General features: G+C 40.4%; 1 protein-coding gene across 4 annotated transcripts in view; it reads left to right on the forward strand.

The window, feature by feature from the left end:
• cyth1a (cytohesin 1a) overlaps positions 1 to 17,265 on the forward strand; it is a 43,109-nt gene that overhangs the window by 3,339 nt on the left and 22,505 nt on the right. The window contains exon 1 of one of the 4 annotated variants that reach the window (XM_051387744.1): positions 2,253 to 2,571. The exons of 1 other annotated variant lie outside the window; for it this stretch is intronic. In XM_051387744.1, the coding sequence (XP_051243704.1) occupies positions 2,490 to 2,571 (82 nt within the window). In that variant the 5' untranslated portion in view covers positions 2,253 to 2,489. Of the gene's footprint in view, positions 1 to 2,252; positions 2,572 to 12,810; positions 13,064 to 17,265 lie in introns of those variants that run through there. 2 more of the 4 variants (XM_051387743.1, XM_051387745.1) reach the window with 2 other exon arrangements.

Below are 17,265 nucleotides of genomic sequence, written 5' to 3' on the forward strand. Positions count from 1 at the left end.
GAGGTTGCAGAATTAGCTACAGGAAAGCAATTAAAGTGAAAGTTTATACAGCGTTAATGCTCTAATAGTAATACATTATTACATTAGTTTTATAGCAATTATGCTATTAGGGTGGGCAGACAGCAACATATTTCCCACACTGTTTCTTTGTTTGGCAAGACTGTTGACTATCCACAGTTGACTGAGCACATGAATTAATATTTATGTTGTGTTTTAATCTGAATAAACTAAAACTAAACTGAAAAGTTAATTTAATACTGTTTTTAGACAGTTCTGGACAAAGCTGTCTTTGTGATCAAATAATCATCCAAAAGCTCCAACAGCAATACCTTATTGTGTATCAGCACTTTGGGCACCTATGCTTAAAGGTGACCTGTTGAGTTTTCTTGTAAACAGGCAAAAGTCGTGTTTTCATTCAGTGTTACTCAGTAAAAAAAAAGCTGCAACGAAAGATTTTCTGCATTATTTACATTCCATGTTTACTTGCTGGCAGTCTTCTTTGGCTGGTCTTTGCTGGTGCATTGCTGTAGATCTTTGCTCATTACCACCACCTATAGATCTGGAGAATGAAAATGGTGAAACCATTGTCTTCGTGCACGAGATAAACACCCAATGGGGCACCCACTCACTCAGTTCAGGCTGCTCCAAGCGTTTCAGTGACTGCAATTGGTACTTTACTTCTCTAAATATGTATTGTACTTAGAATAACCTGCTAGACCATATGAGTCTATCTATCTATCTATCTATCTATCTATCTATCTATCTATCTATCTATCTATCTATCTATCTATCTATCTATCTATCTTATCTATCTATCTATCTATCTATCTATCTATCTATCATCCACCCACCTGTTTACTTTTTTATACTCACTGCAGGTGCTCAGCAAGTTGCTGACAACACACTCTTGTTTGGAGAGGTAACGTGGAGGTGAGCAGAGGAATATGCATACTAAAAAAGAGAAGAGAAGCATTTGTGCTGACTTCACTGTGTGCGGTATGGCTGTTCCTCTCATGACAGGGCTGCTTCTCTCGGTGATGTGCAGCTGCAGCATTTTAAAGTGGTCAGGACTGACTTTGCAGTTTGTGGGGGGGGGGGAGTCACTCGGCCCCCTGGCAATAAACTGGGTGATGACTATTAGATCAGAGGTGATGTCATAGCCAGGAATTGTAGAAATGCAGTATGTGTCAGATCCACCTTGGTAAGTAATTGCCACCTAGCCCGAGTGGCTGACATGCCGCCCTTTATAGCACCGTGATTGACAGAGAGGGCAGAGTTAAAAAAATTAATTAATGAGTGAGGCTGAATGACGATGATGAGTGTGACACCCTTTGAGTGATTGACAGGCACGGTAATTCAGAGTGGCATCGGTTTTAAGAGTGGAGGTAAACATTTCTGCTTTGCGCCACAAGAGGAAGTGAAAATCCAAAATGAAATCAATTTTCGTCGATTATAAACACATCTGTGGCAGAACCAGGACAGTTTATTTTGTTGTGTATGCGTGGTGTGTGTGTGTGTGTGTGTGTGTGTGTGTGTGTGTGGCTCCAAGACCCCAAAATGTGATTGTGTCATGGTGAATAACCTCAAATAGGTGTGAAAATAATCAAATCAAAACAAATTGCTGGCAGTGTTTTGCCCAGGAGCAAATCATTTCTTCTATCCCGTTGCCAAGCAACAATGAAATCTTGATTTTTATGTACAAGGCTTTTGAAGCCAAAAATGACGAGTGACTCGAAACTAAGAGCAACAGAGGGTAGAAATGGAACTCAAACACCGCACAAAACAGAGCGATGTGCTGCCGATAGTTCGCCGTGAATCTGATGAACAGAAAATCTTTCTCCTTAATTGTTTCTCTAATTGGTTTGCCCTGTGACGTAGCTCTGCTTCTACATTTTGTTGGTTACAGCCAAAGTAATAGAAAACAGGAGCGCTGTCCTTAAGGCACATTAACATATGCTTTAAAACACACCCTGAATTTTTCATTTGTATGTGCAATGTGTTTAAGTCTGAGAATATCTGCTTAAATTAGTATGGAAAGTAGCAAGGGAGTGCAAGTGGGAGAGAAAGGAGAGAGAGAGAGAGAGAAAGATAAATAGAGAAAGAGCAGAGGACGATAGAGAGAGGCTGAGACACCAGCAGGAAAAGGGGAACAGGGAGAAAGCAGAAGTGATATCACAGTCCTTGCAAGTTGCACATTCTAATCGAGGAGGGGAACAGAAAGTAGGTGAGTGGGAGAGGTTGGCCGGTGGAGTGGAGCAGTCATCCAACTAGCAGGATTAGGTGAAGCAGAGTGACACCCAGAGCAGGACCTTACACTTGGAGTCTCTCCATGGACTGAACGGCCGGGAGCTCAGAGTGACTCTCAGCAGCCGCAGCGGGGAAGCCTGGCCCTCTGCAACTGTGCTTTTTCCCCCCTTGCATCTCAAGCTGAGTCGCCACTAACGGAGGCATAACTTCACACGCAGATACACACATTACACACTGAAGCTATGGGGACAGTAAGTGAACTTTGCGTGTCCAGCCTTCAGACGTTCTTGTGTCCAGCTGTGAAGGCGCACCAAGAAGCTCAAGGTAAAGTAAAGTCACAACTGTGGGCCTTTTTATAATGCATGATGCATCGTTTTTTTTTGTTGGTCGGTTGGTGTTGTAGCATAAGAGCAATGCTGTAACTCTGCGACAACAATGCTTGTCGTCTTAAGCCGTCATCCCCGTTGAGTTTTGAATGAGTTCTCGTGAGTTTTGGAAGAATGAAACCTGTTGATCCACTGTGTGTGTGTGTGTGTGTGTGTGTGTGTGTGTGTGTGTGTGTGTGTGTGTGTGACCACTGGCACAAACACATGCCTCCACCAGATAGTGATAACAGTTGGACAGAAATAGAGGGAGCTCTTTGTGGCTAAGGAGGCTCTCTCATTAAGCACGACTTAAACCTCTATGCGCACACATGGCTGAGAAGAGAGCAAGCTAATGTTATTACCTACTGAGCAGATCTAATCTCCAGCACGTCTCACGCACTATCCACTGTCAAACTAATTTGAAATGATGACTCCGCATCCTCGTTCGCGCATATAGCAGATCCACATAGTGTATGACAACACTGAAACCTCAGGGGGAAACACAGCCACACAGGATGGGATGCTCGTCAACGTCCCTTCTTGTCCCTGTTACAAGTCGCTGGGTCTTTCGATAATGGGGACGACAACAGTGTCGCGTTTACTGGAGATTTTCTCCTAAACCTGGATAAACAAACTCTTGGTGCTTTCCCAGTTCAATTACAGATGGAGGAGCAGGCAGAAGTGGAGCTGGCTAAGACGTTAGCCTCTTTGAGAGTTCTTTTCTTTTTTTTTATGCTCACCATCTGTCACCATGTTCCCACATTTGTCCTTTCACGCTGTAGTGATAATAAAGATCTGAATTATGTTGGAGCTCACGTATGTGTGGTCTGTTGTGTAGGGTTGCAACTGCACTATACTAGAGTGCAGGTTGGGAGTGTTTAAAACACTGTTGATGTGACTAAAGCGGCTTTGCTGGGTTGTGGTGAATCAGCTGACTGAGTGTGTACCAAGGGGAAGCTGTGCTGCCTCAGTGATTTCAAAACACCTGAATCAGCAACACGGACCTGCGTGAAAAGAGGGGACTATATTCGTTTTGAATATCCAAGGGGGAAGTAATGTGGATTGTTCTGGTATGAAGAACATGATAACAGCAGAGTTTCACAGATTTTTTGTCAAGCAAACAAAAATGACTTTGACATATGGGGTGGAAGTGAAAAGAAAGTTCTAACTAAGTTATGACACCGGTTTGTATTTTGAATATTCAGCCATTTGTTGGCTGAAAACAATGTATTCCCAAAGGCTTAATTTCAGCTGTCACCCGCCTGCAAGTGTTAGGTTCTTGCTTAAACTGTAAAAAAAAAAAAAAAAGAGAGAAAAAAAGCCATTGCATTTGAGAAGAGTTTGGGCGGTGTTCTGTATGTGTTGGTGTTTCTGTTTTTGATCGTGATTCATGCAAGTGAATCATGCGTGACTCATCTAATGTTGTCCAGCAAGTTCACATTGTATCAGCAGTGCTATTAAATCACTCCTAAAATATAGCCAAATGTCGTTTAACGTGAGGTGTTGAAGAGAACGAGAGCGAACATGAGAGAGAAGTTTAAAAAAAAAAAAAAAACTGGCTGACCTCATGGAGTGACGTCTTACTTCCCCAAATCTTGATGCATCTTCTCAGTCCCCCCTTAATAAATAAATAAGCACACATGGACAGTGTTATGTCAGTGCCCTTTCCGATTGTAAATGTTACTGTGAGTCTAACACTCACAGTCACTGAGTGTAATGCCTAGTTAATCTTCACAGGACACAGCCTGGGACTGACGGGCAGTGTATCGCTTAAAGCGGACGTGGTAATTTAGCTGATTAATATCAGCACAGTTACAAGGGGGCCGCCTGCGCAATGAGCCAGGTGTGCCCGGGCTTTGCCTTGGTTTTCTGACGTGGGAATTATTACCAGTGTGGACTTTAGGCAGCTGAGGACAAAGTGATCTCTTTGGGAGCGCGAACAAGCCCATCAGCGGCAGCGAGAGTGTTCGAGAATGTTTGCCAAGTCAGCTTGTTGAAAAGGAGGGCACGGTGCAGTAGGGGGGGGGGTTGCTAATGTGAAAGTTCCCAACCTTTTTGGCTTGTGGCCCCTTAACCCTAATGTTCTGGTTTCGGTCCTGGAGATCTTGGGCCTCTTCGACAGCTCAAAAAACAGACTTTTTTCAGCTCGGTACTAAATTATTTGTCCTAATTTTAGAATATTGTGTATAAATATGATTTTGAATTGATAACTTGTTTCGGAAATCTATACCTCTGTTTGGGATCTCAGACACCTAACTGTAAAACGTAATTAAATTCACTCTATGTCTGTATATTTTATAGCCTCGCAGTGACATATGTTGCATCACAAGATTGCCATACTGTGTTTTTACGCTGTTCCTGTCATGTTGTGAGGTGTTGGTGCCATTAACCAGCTATCTTAGTAGTCATTGCGTGCTGCTCTGTTCAAATACTGCAGGTTGTCAAAATGTCTTTGTACCAATGCAGCTCAGTTTCCCCTTGCATAATGAAACTTGTGCACACGAAGGAAACAGTGTGCAGGTTCATAGGTGTGGTGCACTAACGGCAGGTATGTGTGGCTGCTGTGGTTATGGAAGTCATCTACACACTTAGTTTGTCCTTAGCAGAGTGATTGCCGTAAATATAGTCACTTAAGGTCAGTAGAAGCGACTATATTTACGGCAAGAAGTTGTTTTTCTACTGTATGCTGTCACTCTGCCCATGTGATGAGACAGGTTTACTCCAGCACTAAACTGCTCTCACATTCAAAGCACATTCAGAGAAAAACTATCAAAGAGCAGCAGCAGCAGCAGCAGCAGCAATGAGATCTCAGTGGACTTAAGCAGGCTTATTCCTTATAAAATGAAAAGACAAAGAGGAGGAAGTTGAAATCCAGCGCCTCAAAGTCAAAGCAACTTGTGCTGCAGTTGTTCTTCTTACTTAACCATGTAAGAGTCAAGAAATAAGATAAGAAAGATACAAACATTATCCCTTTGTTTTCCATCATTAAACACACATCATTAAACACCCGTCATTATACACCCGTCATGAAGAGATGTAGATAAAGAGAAGCACACAAAGGCAGGATAAAAAAAGCCTTGAGACAGTGGTAAGGAAAGTTGGTGCTGCCACTTAGAATCAGGAAATTGTTATTTAGTGCATTCAATCTATATTTAGCCTGTTAAGCTTTCTTCTGGTGAGTATTCAGTTGAGTTGTACCAGCAGAGGTGCTTGTTCTGCTCCCACCCAGCCAGTTGTTAGTCAGTGGAGGTGATATGTGCTATGTAGGAGTTCCACCAACACAGATGGTCTCTCTGTAGGTTTTATATCCAGCTGGGGGAAACACTTTCATCACACAGAAGAATTGTCTACCTTCCTCAGTGCGACTGATTTTCATCAGAATCTCCTAGTAGATTGTCTGCTGAGGCAACTGATGGTTTTCTACTTGTAATATTTGTACATCAGTGTCCCAGCCTACGTGCATTTCATAGATGAATTAAAGCTGAATCTGCTGTGTGACTAACTTCACTTCTGGCCTTGTTTGGTCTTGTTTAGTGAACTAAGAATAAACATGTAACACAGTTAAATCCACTCTACGTCTGTGATTTATGGTAAAAGTACTTTTTATGCAGCAATAACTCCAAATTTCCAAATAACTATATAACCCGAATTTCTGTTTATGTAGTTTTAATAAGAGGCCCAACAGAGAGTTTGACGTCTCAGTTGGACCTTAACATAAATAACATCACTTTGTACCATAATATGTGGCATAAAACTGGACATTTCTTTGTCTGTGAAAGACTGAGAAAATATAATATGAATATGTCCATGTGAAGGCTGTATCATTTTTATCTTCATCCAGCGTATCACTGGTTATGCGTTGGTGCACAGCTGCTAAACACACTTCCAGTAAAAGTTGACGACAGCAGATTTCCTTTGTGGTTTTTACTGGAAGCAGTTTGACAACAATGACAGCGATTATAAATCTGAAAACAATTAGATTCCACAAACAAGAATTAGACCATGAAGTTTAAAAAATGAATTAGTACAGTAACAAGGAAATTTGATTCACAAAAGTATCAAATTAGTTAAATAAAATATCACCAGTGAAAAATCAATTTGAACTGTTCCAATGATAATTCAGCAGCATTACACATTAGCTCCAGCCAGCTAATATAGTGGCTAGCTTGGTCAGTAAGCTGAATAGGGAAACAAAATTCTAGTAAATCACAAAATGACAGTGTCAAAAAACAGCTGTAATAAAAAAAAGAGTACGTACAGATAATGCTCCAACAAGGGCATTCGAGGAGTAGATAAAGTCACAAATCTGAGAAAATGGTGGATGCAACAGTGTCAGTTACACAACCGCTACAGAACGGTTGCCAGTAGTGGTTGCTAGTAGCAACAGACACCAAGTGCCTGTGGCAGAACAATGGAAGGCACGAATTCTCTTACATCTTTATTTTTTGTAACAACAATGCTTCATGGCCATTCCATGCCGGTTCTGTGGGACCCCAAACAATAACACAGTAAAATCTACCAAAGTGAAATCTACTTGATGCCCGTTGTCGCAGGTTGCGTCAGTGAGCTGTGAGGGATTTGTCAGTTGGTTTTTCCAATTCATTTTAGTGTCCTGAGAGGCGAAACTGTCCAGTATTTGAAACAAAAAAATAATCATTTCTAATTTTTGCATCAGAAATATGTTTGTTTTTGGGAAATGGGAGCCACTGCTTTAATGGGATGCAAACCTCCAACTTTGTTTGATGATAATTGATCAGTAAGCTCCTGTGCACATTTGCATGAAAGAAGATCATAATGTTAATATCTTACCAGACAGATTTCATGCGCACTTTGCTTCTTGACCTTAGGTGAGACACAACTGTATTCTGGTAAAACACAGTTTGATGTGTTTTGGATGCTCAAGGAGACAGACTGCCAGGGAGCTGCTTCAAAGAGGAGTGTGTGGGAATCAGAGGCAGATGAAATCAACATAGCCAAATAAGATCTTTCTGGTAGCATAGGAGGGTTTGTTTTTCTCCGAGCTCTTGCTTTTTATCTTGATAAAATGACATGAAATGAACAGATGTGGCAGCGCGGTTGCTGGTTAACTGGAAAATAATGTGGTTTTTTTGCATGTTTTTGGCTACTGCGGCTATGATTTATAACAAAGTCTAACTCCTATCGTTGTAGTGTAAATGTAAATGACATGCTGGTCTCATCAAGCTTTCATGCCAGCAGGCACAATTCCTCAGTGAACAGCAGGGGTTTCGTTATGTAATTCCCTAACACTTATGCATAATTAATTACCAACAAACAAATGCTTTGTAAGTCTTGTCTACCAAAACAGTGACTGTGATAGTTGGGGTGACCATGTCAGCTGCAGATATTGTATGCAGTGCAGAATGCTGCGTCTAGCCTGAGGAACAGTGACTCTCAGACAGCTGTCCAACTTCGTCAGGAGCTCTCTGCATTTCACACCCTCTTCCTAAAACTGATTTGTGAAATCACAACTTCTGAAAGCGGTATTTTTACATGTACATATGTTTACTGTAAGTGTAGGTGAGTTTTGCTGTATGCTGCTACAAAGGAAAAAGATTAAAAAGTAAAGATAATTGTCTTGTCCTTACATGGAGAGCATGTTATATATTAATAATGTTTGTAAGTACAGTGATTGGCCACCCACAGAGTATTTCTTTCCCTCGCAAGCGCATGAGAAAAGTGACACGAGAGCTAGATATTCTGGTATTTATTATGTGACTCATGTCAGTAATTTATCGCTCAGGTCTGCACTGCCTCTCACCCGGAAAATTATAGGAGAGATTGATCCAAAGGTCTCATTACCTCTGACTGCACCTGTAAAAAGGAAAGGTTCAGAATCAGCGTGCGCTGAGTCATACATGGATAAACAAAATTCCAGCAACACCTTGTGTCAAAGAATCTCTGCCATGCTTGTAATAATCTCTTCTCATTTTTCATGTCTCGTGTTTTTGTTTCAAGCAAATGTGTGGAAACAAACCTCATATTTCTCAATAGGCCTCTTTTGTAGGAAAGAGTTTTGTTTGTAAGTCAAAGAGGCAGAGAAAAGTAGGCTAACCACTAAATGTTAAGAAATATGAACCATTTGTGTGGGTAATATGTGACAATGTCTGTCCATTGATCATTTAAGGGGAGTGTGTGTCCAGGTATCATTAATTTAATTAAGTTATAGTAGGTTTCCTTTCATGCCCTGTCTTTTTAGAACTGTAATTACTATAGATGATCAGCAGGGGTCACTCTTGGCATCTCTTCTCATAGGATTGTTTCAGTCTATTTTCTAACACAGTACAATTTTCTGTCTGATTCAGGCTATTTAAACACATAAATGTACTGCTGTAACTTCATGAACTGTCACTGCGTTGTTATTGTAGTCTGGATAATAACAGAGCCTCGTGGTTTCAGGAATGACCCTGCATGTTGTGCACTTACAGTTATAGTCACAATTGTGGAGAGTTGACCACTGCATTGCCCCAGGCTCACACAGCTGGAGCCGGTAACTCCAGGCAAGCCTCCCATTAAAGGGTCATTCCACTGATTTTAAACATTAAAGATGGGTTTGCTTGTGTTATAATGTCTTCTCCGCCTTTGGAAATAGAGAAAATAACCTTGATGATGGGTTTGGAGTACAAATTTGGACTAATGGAAAGCTTATGTTATAAATTTGGCACATTGGGGTTTAAGAAACAGACAGAAGCTATCAAGTTGCACTTTGGAAATTGTGGGAACCAGTGTTTTTGGATATCCTGGTTAAAGGTCAAGATATTTCAGGCTCTGCTGTATTCATTTTGACTGTTATTTTCGTGCAAGACCCCCAACTTTATTACTGGAATATCCCATTAAATGCTGAATCTAGTATGTTTCAGAAATTAAAGCCAACATCGTCTATCTGATCAGATAGACGAGGGGCCATAGTACACACTTTATCATACTGATTTGCTGTTTAAAATGAGCAGGATTGATTGACTGATCAGGTGGTCCGCCAGTAGACAGAAGAAGAGGCTTGTGGTTTTGACTGGATGCACCTCTTCAAACATGAGAACCAGGTTCTCTCCCGAGGATTGGCTCTGTCACTTAATTGCAACGACACTGTAATCCAAGTGCTTAACATAGTACTCTAAGACCGAACCACATCTGTTTCATAATATGATCAAGGCTTGTGTGAGGTTAAAATGTTCTCTGGGTGTTAGCGTGCTACTTTCAGCTTATGCAGATTTAGCTGCTTAAAGAGTTCACGTACGGCTGGAAAGTTGTAGAAAGAAGTTCTGTCTTGATTTTTTAGCCATTCCTTCATAGCAGACAGAGCAGATTCAGGTCCTTAAGGAACAATATAAGGAATAATAAGGGCAAAATAATAGTATCCAGTATTATTTATCCACTCCAGTCTAATATCCCTGCCAAAAATACCTTTGTGAAGCTTGTAATGTTAACTTTATGTGTATTTTTGTAACCTTTGAGGTCCCAGTTTGTGGTATTGTTGTATTGTATTAGCTTAAATTGTCAAGTGTTCCTGTTGTTTTCCAACTGAAGCACCCTGAAAACAAAAAAAAAACACTTTATAAAACTTCATAAAATCAAATAACAGAGATGCTTGAATATAGCAGGCATTGAGGAATTTCTCCAACTCAATAAGACTGATAATCAGCAGCATCTTTTAACATGCAGAAACAAAAACCCTCTTAACACTTCCTACCCGAGTATGACGCTGATTCGATGTTTGCATAAACACTCCACCAACGTCACGTTTATTTGAAGATCAATTCTAAAAGTCTTTATGCAGATCAGGAAGTTGTAGACAACAATGTGTTGGTATCAACTGATGATCTTTTCATTTAAAGGTCAAACAGCTCTCTGGTTTCACTTGTTCTGGGTTCTTGAGTACAGATTTACAGCAGTGCTCGGGGGAATGGATGAACTCGTAACAAATGAATTGAAACTTTGTGCGAACAGGGTTCACTTCACACAGGCTACATTGTCAGTTGTTAAGTTTGGGCAGCACAACTGAGGCATTCATGGGTCACAGCTTGAAGACAAGCCCCTCAAATGAAGTGGCCATGGAGACTAGGGCCTTTCAACGGTTGGTTCATTTCATCATGATGCTCTCTGAGCCAATACGGTGGAGTGAATCCCAGTATTTGGTCTTGATTGCTGTGTTTGTGGTGACTCTGCACATTTTAAAATGCAGCCAGCCATTCAGCCTTTTGCACATGTTTTCTCTCAGTGCACCAGATATATAGGGATGAAAAGAAAAAAACAGAGAGGAGATGTTTTCTCCTGGCCTTCCTCATTGGCTGTGAGCGCAGCATTCCTCTTGGCCGCTGCTGTGCTCATCAACAGGCAGGGACAGGCTCTGCCCTTTGCTATTTGACTGCAGCACAGTCGAGCAGGTGCTATACAAACAGCAAGCTGATTTATGCGCTTTTAACCTGGGGATGAAAAGCTTGGGTAGCTAGAGTTTCCCCTAAAATATGCAGCCAAGAAATGTCTCCTCTCGCTAGAACAGAGACCCCCCCATCCAATGCACATTTGATCACAGACAGCATGAAATATACTGTGTGTTGATGGGCCAGAGTGAAACATGAAAGTGATAAATTAAAAAGGATGAGACTTTTTATTGCTGGTATCTGGAAAGCTGCATCAGACATAAAACATGTCTCACCAGGATTTGGTAGAACCAGCTTCACCATTTATGACACATCTGTGTATTTAGTTGTCTTGTTGGGAGTGACCTCACACTTTTAATGACAGGCCTAATGACAAGCAACTCTTTACCACGAAAACATCCCTCATGATATAAACACACATATTATATAAAAGTACCTGTTAGGATGTTAGGAGGATCTTTCAGATGTTCTATATGTAATTTCAAGTGTAGGCTACATAAATAGAAAATATTACAAAATGCCATAAAGTTTAAATAGTTTTAAAGAGTTTCTGTACTGATATCAGACTAATGGTAAGGTTGTGATTTTCTTTGTTCAATATTATGCAGGTGTTGGAAAGTATATGTGTGGTGTCTGCCACACACAGGTGTGTTGTTGCTATTTTTTAAAAGAACTGGTTTACATATGTTTCTGAGGAAAAAAGACTGCTCTCTGCGGATGTGGTAAATCAAGCGCCGCAATAAGCACAAGATCAGCAACACTGCACTGCCGTGTCTGTGTGTGTCAATCACTCTCTCCCTGCCCCCACTCAACCCTGTCCCAACACCGCTATGTGTGTGTGTGTGTGTGTGTGTGTGTGTGTGTGTGTGTGTGTGTGTGTGTGTGTGTGAGAGTGTGAGAGAGAGAGAGAGAGAGAGAGAGAGAGAGAGGGGCGCCCAAGGCAACAGGGTGTTAACGCAGGCAGCAGACGCGTCATCATCTGGCCCATTTGCTGCACCTTCAGCCTGAACAAGTCAAAGCAGAAGACAAGTGTTACCGGATATAGAACAGCCCGCCCTTTAGAAATAAGAGTCTAAAAGAAGAGTAAAATAAGAGTCTAAAATAATAATAATAATCAATTCGGCTAATATTAAATTAATTAAATTAAATTTCCAATCGCTAATGAGGAAAATGTTACATTATTGTTGTTGTTATATTTGCTATTATCTTAGTAGAGATGTAATACAGTGTAAGAGAAATTTAGGGCCACTTGAGTACTTTATTCCTTAATTTATTGGATACTATTTAAAATACACACAGAGCAAAGCTGTTGAACACGTGACACTCAAAGTCATGTAACTCAATGACATTGGTCCAGTATTCAACTCAATGTATAGGATCTCCCATTATTCTCCATCCCTGTGTGGGGACGATTCAATTCAATGCAACACTGACATTTGTAACCTGGAAGGATTTTATTTTAATTCAGATGTTGTGCGCTTTTTTAATCACCTAATGGCAAAATGTGCTGATTTTCTGGAGGTATAGCCTACAGTATTTGTGCTACCTAAAATGTCTTGATGCAAATTAATAACCTAACTTGTAGAACCAGTTAAAAATGTACAAAACAATAAAAAGTAAATATTAAATAAAGTAAATACAAGTAATAGTAAACAAAATGTTATTAGAGCACTCATCTTTTCTGCATAACTCAGTTTTTGTACCTTTGAGACGGTTTCGGTTTTATTATGAAAATCATGACCGGAAGCTCGTAGATTTTATTCAGCTTTTCTCGACAGAGGCTCGAGCGCAGGAGAGATTGGTTGCATAAAGTCCTCCGTCTCTTCAAACCACTCCCTTGAGCTGTCGACAGAGCCACCCTTCAATTACCGCAGAAACCGTTCCCAAGAGGTTTTTTGGTAACTCGTCAAATAAAGAAAAAAGACAAAAGGGTCAATATATTTATCGATACTGGTATCTGGTTGAAGTTTGGTCGCTCGGAGACCGCTCGAAACTTTCTGAACTCGGACGTGCCAGGCGAAGACAGCATGGTGTTAAAATCGGAAGACGGCGTAGGTGAGTAAAATAGACTAGGGAAGACATTTCCCTTCGTCTAAATGTCGTTTTAAGGACTGTGTTTACTTCAAAACACCTTTATGAGAAGTTCACTGGCAGTCTGGAACTATGAGTTTGTGTGGTTAGGTGGGTTTTCTGAAGGTAAATCTCAGGAACTCAAATGTGTGTGTCTCTGGCCTTGTTTACAGTGTTTACTCTGCCATTTGTGCCAACATTGTTGTATTTACTGAGCCAACTTTGTGCATATTTTATCGACCTCTGTGGAATTTTTAAAAAGGCTAAACTTTACAGGCCTTCCCTAAAAACACATATGAAAAAATAAACATATATTGTAATTTATATTATGGCAATAGTAGTAAAAGAAATACAGATAAACCAAAATCACTCACTATTGAGTTGAAGAGATAAAAAAAAAAGATCTTATAGTTTAGCTATGCCATTTTTAGACTATTTCCTGTTGTTAACAAATTCCCACAGTTTAATATTTGTCTAGAAACATCTGTGTGTGTGTGTGTAGACTTTGGGGGTGTTATTTCTTAACCACATGTAGCAATACTTTAACGTTCGTGGCTTGGCCCTTTTTATGCAGTAGAACATGTACCATCTTTTGCATTAGAGAGAGCATCCTCAGTGTCATTTTCCAGCTATCAGCAGCAACAGGTGTGAGAGCAGACAGTTACTCCTCCAGTGTCAGCGTGGAGGCAACATTGTAGTTCTCTTTATTATTCCTGCTTGTCTCATAGAAGCCCATTCCGACAGCCATAATATTGTTTTAAACTGTATTGAAGCGTGGTTGTAATTCTTTCACACACAATTCTTCTTATTATTACCACAGAGTGTGTAACTATATAGAGATAAATGAGTGTGCAGCCTTTGAGGTTATACAGAAAGCCTTTGTTGTTGAGCATGACGCCTTCATCTCTTTGGCTGGGTTAGCCTGACAGCATTAATTAGCACCCCTGACTTGCGTCACAATTAATCGTGTTAGAGAACAGTGAACGTCTGACTGACTGATCCTGTTATATGCTGCTGCTCCTTTGTTCTGTGGATGGAGAGGGAGAACTTACACGCTCTTTTAGCCTCAGTGGCTTCGGCTAAGCCCGGCCGGCACACAGCCGCATTGTTTTTGAAGGGATGAGAGATGGGAACAGTCGATTCTCTTCTGAGTCCATTTGTCTCTGCCACTTAGAGTTGGATGGTCTGGGAAGTTAAAGTAGTTGTCACTAATGGTTCCCTAATGAGTGGCGCTGAGAGCTCTAATGGGCCCTCCAGAACAATGTGCCCTGCCTGGCACTAATGCCCAGTGGTTTGATAATCGTCATCCTCTCCTCATAATCGTGTTTTAGCCTTTATTTTTTTCTTGCGTCACTTGCAGCCCTCCTTTCCACTCAGGCCAGGTTTCACTTAGCATAGTTACAGCTATAATGCAATTGGACGTGTATTTGCTATACGGTGTTGTAAGTCTCCTGTTTGGTAACTCAACAACACTCAGTAGGCTGCATTGCTGACATTTTTAGGGCAGTATCACTGGTCAATGGAAGAGACAGGAAAACAATGGCATACACTTTAACTGCTGTAAGCTGTAATGTACAGTAATGTTTCACTAGATGTAGAAGTGCGATCAATAATTATCTTCATTGTTTACTTATTTTTTTAATGGATCAGATAATCAGTTAGGATACAACATGTCAATAATAATAAGAATAACATCTGTTGACAGAGCCAAAAGTTTTTCTTTTGAGAAAGTTCTTTTAAGTTTTATTAGCAGCAAAAACATTTAACTAATATTATAATAGTATAAAAAAAATGAGGAAAAGCTAATCTAACATTTGTAAAAATGTAAGTTTTAGTTGATAAAACAAAAGTTAGTGAGGTATTATTAATAATGATTGTAATTATTTTTGTCAAGATCTATGCCACAAAGAATATTGAAATGTGTTTCAAATTACAGAGATGGATGATTGTTATTTATTGCATTAAACAAAATAAGAGTTCTTATTTTTTTGAATAATCATTAAACTAATCCAAATATTTGTTGGTTCAGGCCTCTTAAATATGAAATGTTGCTGCTCTTCTCTCTGTTAAATGATATCTTTGGAAGTTTCAAGTGTCAGTTGGTCAAAACAATCATTTTCACTATGTCTACTTGAGCTCTGGGAGCTTGTGTGCGTTTCAACATTTAATTGATTAATCCAAAAAAATAATGACAGATTAAAAGTTAATGGCCATCATTGTATTTTGCAGCCCCAGTCTAATCTTCCCGCTGTCTCACAGTGCTGCCTCTAAATGTTACTACACTTACTGTTAACACAGTTGACAGTTATTATGGCTGATTTGCATGGAAACTGTATTTGCTGTCATAAGCTTGTCATCACACAGGCCCGTGAGAAGTCATATCCTCTTCTGTGTTTCACAAATAGATCAGTCAATCCTGAACGTGTGTGAGGGGATGAGATAAGAGTGTGCCAGGCACTCAGCGCTTAAGCTTCATTTTGGTCACAATTTACATTTCTGTTTCTCAGTCGGAAACTCACACATGCAATCTTTCTTTGTTGCACCAGAACGTTTCACTCTGCCTTTTTTTTCTGTTTTGTACAGTTTAGCCTGCAGTTAATTTTTCTTTCTTCTCTGCCAGTACTCAGTGACTTTCAGGTTTAGACATGCCTGGATTTCTTCATACAAGACAAAACTCTGTGATTAGTCTGTTGATAGGGTCCTCAAATTCAAAATGGCGCCTGCCAGGAACTCCATGGTGAAAGCAGTTTGAAGGATTATGCGCCTGCATAGTCTGCTCAGCATTAGTACCATTATAATTTGTTTGGGCTGCAGGAAAGTCGTTCCATTAAATCCTTTGATACTGACATGGAAAAGTAGTAGAGGTTCTTATCAGATGTCTTTATTGATTTTACAAATAATGTGGCATAGTTGCTATTTGTATGGTTTTGTAAACACAATGAATGCATTTAGAAACATCTGGCACCATAGAAAGTTTGTCAAAGAGGTAAACAATGCATGCTGAGTTGTATAGCTGCTTTTGTTTGCGACCCCGGATTTTTGGGATCACAGTTTTGAACATGCATGCCATCATGTTGTGAGGTGAAGGATTAAAGTTATGAATGAAGGAGAATGGCCATTTTATTGCCTTTCCCCACAGGATGGGTGGTTTAGCCACAGCTTTCACTCCTCCCCTAAACTATGAGAGCGGCTCACAAACAGGAAGTGGAGAGTTGACAATATGCTTGACATAAAGTGGCATCCCACAGTTTGTGCGTGGGTTAAAGTTTCTACACCGCTTTTCTACAGAAACAGAAATCAAGACGCAAAGAGAAAAGAAACTGATTGGTGGCTCTTTCCAACTTTCCCATCATGTTCATTTTCCGATATGTGTGTGTTTTACTGGCGAGAGAGGATGTTGATAGTAGGACAGCCCCGATAAGAATCAAGGCCAACAGCATCAGAGGACAAAGGCATGCATTGTGGGTAGAAATAGCACTTCCGCTCTTGAGGAAAAACATAGAGAAGCCTCTGCATTGGCCTATAAAAACAATTAACCTTGATAAATGCCAATAAAACAGAATGAGGATTATTTAAGAAAGCCGATCTTTTGTGTTCATAATGATGGGTTGTGTGTTTGCGTCTGCGTGCAGCTGCAGGATGTTTATGCTGTGGTGTCGTCTGTATGTTTTCTTTACACCGTAGCTGTGTGTACGATGGTAGGCCTCGACATACATTCTTCAGATCCAGTTCCCACACAGTCACATCCTCTGGTCGCAGCATTTCTTCACAGCCGCCTTAACACAGCTAACAGATGGACGGTGAACTGTTTTGGGGGTGTTTAGTATTCTCTCTGTTTCTTCTTGAGCAGCCTTCCTGTCATTTATATCCTGCGACTCTAGTGTGGCACGCACCTGACCCGACTCATGTAAATGCAACATGGTCCGGGCCATAGGAGCATTTTAGCGATTAGGTTGTTTTGTGGACGCGGACAAGACCCCAAAATATGGGACGGTTTTAACCAGTGGTTCCTAATCAGCCCACAAGGGGTCCCAAGATAAATCTACAGGATCACAAGATGATTGAAGGGATAAGAAAGAAATATATTCAATTTTTTCTTGATCTCTGTTTGCAGTGGTTGTTATGCATTTTAAAAAGGTAATAATGATACTGATAGCATGACGAAGGGGAGAGATTATCCTATTACA

Source organism: Dicentrarchus labrax, unplaced genomic scaffold (assembly GCF_905237075.1).
Source record: "Dicentrarchus labrax unplaced genomic scaffold, dlabrax2021, whole genome shotgun sequence".
NCBI lineage: Eukaryota > Metazoa > Chordata > Actinopteri > Moronidae > Dicentrarchus > Dicentrarchus labrax.